The sequence below is a fragment of the Phoca vitulina genome, unplaced genomic scaffold (assembly GCF_004348235.1).
Source record: "Phoca vitulina isolate PV1807 unplaced genomic scaffold, GSC_HSeal_1.0 scaffold44, whole genome shotgun sequence".
In the NCBI taxonomy this organism is placed as follows: Eukaryota; Metazoa; Chordata; class Mammalia; order Carnivora; family Phocidae; genus Phoca; species Phoca vitulina.
In genome coordinates this window covers 8,520,830-8,528,106 of record NW_022589747.1, presented here as the reverse complement: position 1 = coordinate 8,528,106, position 7,277 = coordinate 8,520,830, and the positions used below count along the sequence as shown (strand labels likewise).

General features: G+C 38.9%; 1 protein-coding gene across 1 annotated transcript; it reads left to right on the top strand.

The window, feature by feature from the left end:
- The first annotated feature begins 608 nt into the window (after positions 1 to 608).
- Positions 609 to 6,705, top strand: SEC61G (SEC61 translocon subunit gamma). Its single transcript, XM_032430564.1, has 4 exons — positions 609 to 697; positions 2,328 to 2,426; positions 3,969 to 4,071; positions 5,743 to 6,705. Exons 2-4 carry the CDS (start codon positions 2,333 to 2,335, stop codon positions 5,750 to 5,752), a joined length of 207 nt encoding a protein of 68 aa, XP_032286455.1. The 5' UTR covers positions 609 to 697; positions 2,328 to 2,332; the 3' UTR covers positions 5,753 to 6,705.
- Positions 6,706 to 7,277: the final 572 nt, after the last annotated feature.

Genomic DNA, 7,277 nt, shown 5'->3' with positions numbered 1-7,277 from the left:
AAAGTATGCACTCTTTCTCAGAGACCTATTTCACTCACCAGGTTTTTGATATTCATCAGTATTGTTGCATAGATACATTTTTTTTTCTCTCTCAATTGTGTAATAGCATTTAATTGTGGAAATATACCTTTTTGTTTATATGTTCTTTTTAAAAAGTTTTTAATTCCAGTTAACATACAGTGTTAGATTAGTGTTAGTTATACAATACAGTAATTCAACATTTCTATACATCATCCTGTCTATTCTTCTTTTGATGGACCCCTGAATCACTTCACTTTTTTTGACTATTACAAATAAACGTGCTATATTCTTGCACAAGTCTTTAGGTGGATATATTTTCATGTATCTTCAGTAAATGCCTAAAATTGGAATTATGAGGTAATAGGGTGATGTGTGCTTAGTTTTATAACAAACTGCCAAACCTTTTCCAAAAAGATCGCATCATCTTACACTCCTACCAACAATAAGAGTCCTGATGGATCTCTATTTATGCCAAGCGCCGCAGCGTACCTCTTCCGGGATGCGTGTCCGAGCCGTACTTCGAGCTGCGCCTGCGCACTGATGTCTCCGCGTAAAGGACCAATGAACGAAAGGGTGGGCGGGCTAGAGGCCAGATAACCGGTTTCCGGTTCCGGTGGCCCTAGGTCCGTTCATTCTTGTGCTACGTGTCGCTGGCGTCTGAGTCGTTGGCTGGCAGGTGAGGCTCTGTGTCGTGGTGGGCTTGGGGATGAACCCTTTGTGACTGTCGGCGGCGGGCGTGGGCGAGCCGGTGGGTGTTGCCGGGAGGCTCTGGGCGGGCGGTAAGAAGGGCCGCTCGCTCAGGTCTGAGACCGAGGTCCGGCGCTTCCAGCTGCCCGCACACCTACTCGCACGGCCTTCTGTGGAAGCAAAGTCCCAGGGCCGCGGCCTCCCGAGATCCCGAAGGAGAGTGGCTCTGATGGCCTCTGGTCCTTCAGCGCTTAAAGTCCTGGCCCAGGCTTCGGCTCTCTGGCTGTTTGCCCTCGGCCTCCTCTGTGTGCAGCTCGTACTCTGTTGGGGGCTGTTGGTGTGTTCTGTGCTCTAGTCAAGAGTTAGCGGCCGGCCGCCGGAGCCCCCTCGGGGTTGGCTCTGGGGATTTGTGGGTAGCGTCCTGTCTCGGAAGAGCTGTATTCAGCCCTGGCCCTGCCACCCTTTCTGTGGGCTCCAGTGGGAGGATTGGTCTGGATTCTAGATCGAGAGATCACGGTGTGTTACCGGATCCCCTCCGCTGGAAGTGAGTGCAGTGTTGTGCCTTGTGCTGCCCCCCACCCCGAAGAAATAGCCCTTAGCTTTCTTCGGGACGTCTGTAAGGTTTAGCCCACTGGATTTGAAGAACTAAGTTAAGTGAACTCAAGAAAACAGGCAGACCCGACGTGCTTGGCTCAGAATGTTTATAGAATTTTAAACCGCCTGCCCGCCCTAGGTGAGCAAAGTGGAGCTCGGAGAGCTTATATTCCATAGACCGGGATTTGAACCGCCAGCTGCTCTTAGAGTGGGACTCATTCATTGATTTAACAGAAATTTATTGAGTGTTCATGTGCCCGGCCACTCGTCTAAACACGAGAGATAAAGTAGGATGCAGGCAGTAAATTGGCCTCAGTCTTTCATAACCAGTGGCTCTCAAAGCTGGGGTTGGATGATGTTTCTCTATTGGGCGATGCAGGTCTCAGAAGAACCTATGTGATGAAATATAAGTGGTGTTTTCTTAACAGGTGTGTGCAGACTAAAGGTTTGGAGTATAGGTAAGAGCTGCTCAGAATCCGGATCTTGGTTTAGTTAATCTTCTGAAAATTTTATAGATGTATTCCACACAAATAGACTCTTTCCTAAAAGTGTTGTGTGGCCATAGTTCAGAACAATCAGATTGAGATCCACGTTGCCTCTAGTCTAGACTCTTGCAGCACCGTCGTTGGCCCTCACTGCACTTGACACCGGTTTCTGAGCGTCTGAGATAAAATATAGAAAATATTTGTTGGATCCCAACGTTGCTGGTTCCTTAGCAGGAACAATGAGAAGACCGCAGAGTGGGTAAGGAGAGGATGGGTTAATTATTTAGCCTGTTACGTTAGGAGCATAAAAACGGAGGTAAGACCTGTGCTTTTTTTATTGCCTTTGATCTGATGTTTCACTGGAGTGTATAAAAATAATGTCAGTTTAGGCTTGGAATCTGTATTTTTTTTTTTGTTTTATTTTATGAGATGGAATTGACTCATCTCAGACATGAATTCATGGCTGGTCTCCTTTACATTTTGATACCTGAGCAGTACTTTATGATGAGGAATACCAGTGAGTATCCTTTTACTCCACAGGCATCATGGATCAGGTAATGCAGTTTGTTGAGCCAAGTCGGCAGTTTGTGAAGGACTCAATTCGGCTGGTTAAAAGATGCACTAAACCTGATAGAAAAGGTAATAGCTTTAAAATGGGGGGGAAGGTTAAATCTTTGCATTTTCCTACGTCTTTTCTTTGATTAAAATCTTCCTGTTTAATAACTCATGCGTTATTTCCATCAACATTTGTAGGGATTAATTTTGCTTTATTGCTTTTTAATCCTGTCACTTCTTCCTAAATTTTATACACTTTTTTACACTATACAGATTTTTCTGTTTATGTATTTTCAAATGGTGAAATATTATCACAGTCTTATTTTCCATGTTAGGTTTGCCTCAGTCATAGTTAATGACTTCAGAGTTTTTAATGTCTTCCCCATGTCCACTCTGGGAAATCTTCTGGAGTCCTCCCTGCTCCGCCACTGCCCCCTCCCCTTCCTCCCCTGAGCAGAACCTTAACATGAAATCAACAGTATTGTTGTGTCCAACCTAGGAAGTTAAATTCTTACTTATCGTAATTCATCTGTTAAAAGGTGCACCAGAATTTGTTTACCTTTATTCATTTGAGTGCTGCCCGAAGTTAGGAGCTGGGAATGTAATAGAGAATATATTACATTGTAGTATATATGTAGTATAATACATAAAAACATGTAATAGAGAATAGTCCTTGCTCTGGGGTAGTTTAGAATCTTTCAGGGAAGACAGTCATGAATGGCAATTATCACTTTAATTACAGCTGTGGTAATTACTACAGAAGAGAAGTAGGAGTTTGGACAGCACATAATAGGACTAACCAAGTCAGGAGGGCAGGGGGAGCGCCCTGAGGAAATGACATTAAATGGAAGCATTTACATAAGATTGTGCCCAGCCCAGTTTGATCTCTCAAGCTTTATTTCTGGCTTCATTGTGATACCAAAGACAACAGACCTATTTATAAAAAAAAAGTCATGTTCTGTGTTTCTATAATTAATACTTTTAACAGTATAACAACTTTTAAAACATATTCTGTATATTTTATTCATGTTTCATTTCTTTTTGGTATTCTGTTCATTTGCTAAGAAGGTAGAATTTTTTTTTTTTTTTTATGGTGATCATTTTATTGTTTTCTTTTTTTTTAAATTTTTTTATGTTATGTTAATTACCATACATTACATCATTAGTTTTTGATGTAGTGCTCCATGATTCATTGTTTGCGTATAACACCCAGTGCTCCATGCAGAACGTGCCCTCTTTAATACCCATCACCAGGCTAACCCATCCCCCCACCCCCCTCCCCTCTAGAACCCTCAGTTTGTTTCTCAGAGTTCACAGTCTCTCATGGTTCGTCTCCCCCTCCGATTTCCCCCCAAGAAGGTAGAATATTTTGTTGCTTGTTGGTGGATTCACTAGCATGGGTAGCCACTTTATTTCTTTGTACTTAAATATCAATAAAATTCGAAAATTTAAAAATCTGTCAAGCAATTTATTTCTTAATATCATGTTTTGTTTAATTTAAAATTATATATTTACTATGAGGAGAAATGTCCACTAGTATGTTTGTTTATGTCACTGTTAGTTTTCTCTCCTATACTTGGAATGACAATGCAAAAAATAATCTAAATTTTGTGTTTTTAAATCCAGAATTCCAGAAGATTGCCATGGCAACAGCAATAGGATTTGCTATAATGGGATTCATTGGCTTTTTTGTGAAGTTGATCCATATCCCTATTAATAACATCATTGTGTAAGTAAACTTTTTGAAATAGACAATGTCGAGGATAGAATACCAATTGAAGGGCACCTGGGTGGCTCAGTTGGTTAAGTGTCTGACTCTTGATTTTGGCTCAGGTCATGATCTCAGGGTTGTGAGATCGAGCCCCGCGTCAGGCTCCTCTTGGGGAGTCTGCTGGAGATTCTCTCTCCCTATCCCTCTGCGCTTAAGAATGGAACATTATCCTTGTTAAATTCCTTTTTCCTAGATTCCCTTAGGGAAGGCTTTGGAGTTTTTAATCTATCCAACATTGTTATTTATCCTAGTTTTGTACTAGAAAATCTTTTATTTCATTGTCTAAATTGTGGCCTTACTGTTTAGGACAGGCACTCTTAGCGCCCCCTTTTGGATTGAGATTAGTCGGATTGTTCCCAAGAGGGTTTTGAAACAAGTATTTGGTTTCCTTTCTCTTAATTCTTTCCGTGGCAAACACACAATATCTTTTACCAATCTTACCAGTCAGAGATTGTTCAACAGCTAGTTACTTAGAAAACTTGTCTTCTAGTAACAAAATTCTTTCAGAGTTTAAGGAGTTAAAAATCTACCTTCAGATAGTTTTTACATTAACATGAAGACCAAATAAGACATTCTGTGAGAAAAGCTACCAAAACTTACTCTTCTCATGGTATTCTTTGACATCTGTAAAACCAAAAGATCTTTTTTTCCCCTCTTGAAAAGAGCATAAGTCACTGTTCTAGTTATTTTGGGATGATAGCAAATGAAATATAATCACAAGCTTCTCTTTCATTAGGCTGCATTACCACTTTTTATTTTCCTCATGATAAAAGTTTTTCCTCTTCTATACAATTACAGCAGTCAAAAGTAATGGCCGTAGTATGATAATTTAAAGGACTTACATGGTTGTGGATATTTTAGTTACAGCAATACAATTTAATAACATAAACATTAAAAATACTTAACATTAAAGCATATATTCAGGAGTATTTCTTTCAGGCGTATTACTTTCATCTAGTAATACAATTACTTTTCTTTTTTTAACATTACTAAACAATACTAGGGGCGCCTGGCTGGCTCAGTTGGTAGAGCGTGCCACCCTTGATCTCAAGGGTGGTGAGTTCAAGCCCCATATTGGGTGTGGAGCCTACTTAAGAAAAATTATTAAACAATACTGAAATGTATATCTGCACATACTGTTACAATGTTTAGGCTTTTGAAATTTAGAAGTTCTTTTGTAGAAAAGGTGATTTTTGTTTTTAGTATGATTAAACCCCTGTTTTTTAGTGATTGTAGTTGGGAATGGTTGAGCTAGTTTTATTCTTTATTTTCAACTGGCTGATTGTATATCAAATTGAAAAACTTAACCAACTAACTGTCCTGTATGTAATTCATATTTTCCGTCTTGTTCAGAAAGACAAGACTGTTAAATAGGACTCAGACTGTTAAACACATTTCCCAAAAGAGGATTGTGAGTTTTTAAAATAAGCCTGTGCAGAAGCCACGTCATCTCTAAGGATCTTTTCCGTTCCAAGATTTCAAAGTACAGTTTCTTCTCCTTTATGCTCTCTTGGGGTTCTCAAATAACTGATTTTAGTTCCATAAAATTGTAGCGTATTGCAATTCAAATAATTATTGTTATTAAAATGTTCTATACACTGAAATGGACCATTTTTCTTTCTTTTACAGTGGCGGCTGAATACCTTTTTAGAAGAGTTTTTCATCTTGGGGATTGGTGAATAAGTGAGGATTTGAGAAGGTCATGGAGTAAAAATTTGCCTATATGTTTTGTGTTTTTCTTTCATTTTTTTGTCTTCCAAGGTGTTTTGTATTTGTAAATTAAAACAATTTCAAAATAAACAAACTTATCTTTTTTTCATCATAGATATTTATCAAATTTGATAGGAAATAATGGGTTATTTTCCCTCCTTCCCTTCTTACTCTCCTTCCTTCTGTCCTTCATATTTTACTTTATAGGAGAAATTAAAATGAAATACTGCACTTTCTGAGTGCACCTCTCTTGGATAAACATTTTCCTATCATGGAAGAAGAAAGAGCAAGTAAAGGATGGTAAAGGTGATGAAACAGTTTGAGGGTAGGGTAGGAGTTTTGTCCGTAAGCAGTCAAAACACAAGCAGGTGGAGCTCCTGTAGAAGTTTAGGTGCTACCTGAAATAGCTTCTTGAAAATAGCTGTTAAAACTTCTTCAGACAAACTAGTCACACTGTCATAAACATTAGAGTCCTGAATTAGGTGAAGAATTAACTGATAATTGAATGTCATGAAAAATGGCCTTCTTTCCCCTTTTAACCAACTGAGCCACCCAGGCGCTTCTTTCCCCTTTTAAAAAAACGTAGTAAGAGAGAGAGTTTATTCCCCTTTGGAAGAAAAAAACAACAGTTTTTTTAGCCTGTTTATTCAGTGTTTAATTACCGAACTTTATTTCCCAAGTTCTAATATGTTTATAATAAATTGGTTAGCAGCACTGAGAATTATTGAATTAGTATATCCTACATCTGAAACTAATATAACTATGTTAATTATACTTGAATAAAAATGTTTTTTAATTGGTTAGTAGCACATTGATGAATGTCCTCTGATTCTTCATGAATAAGGTAGGCAGGAGTCTAACTGGTATGGTTGGGCAGTGTTCCTCAGTTTTGGAATCCATGGTGCAGAGAGCAGTCTGTTCTCAGTGATAGTAACTGATTTTCTGCCTATTTTTTAAATGCTAAGTACTTCAGTTTTAAAAGAATGGTTGCTTTCAAAGAAATAAAATAATAGCCTTGGATCTATAATCATAGGGAGTCCATATGGCCACATTTTACAGATACTAAGCTCCTTAAAGCCAGAATGTGTGTGTGTGCGTGCGTGTGTGTGCACACACGTACGTGCATATGTGTATATAAATGTGTGTGTGTACACATGTATGTGCATATGTGTATATAAATGTGTGTGCACACATGTACGTGCGTGTTTTTATAAATTGTGTGCGTGTGTGCGCACATGTACGTGCATATGTGTATATAAATTGTGGGTGTGCACACATGTATGTGCATATGTGTATATAAATTGCATATGTACGTGCATATGTGTATATAAATGTGTGCGCACATGTACGTGCATGTGTATATAAATGTGTGCACACATGTACGTGCATATGTGTAAATTGTGCACACATGTACGTGCATGTGTATATAAATTGTGCGTGCGTGTGTGCGCACA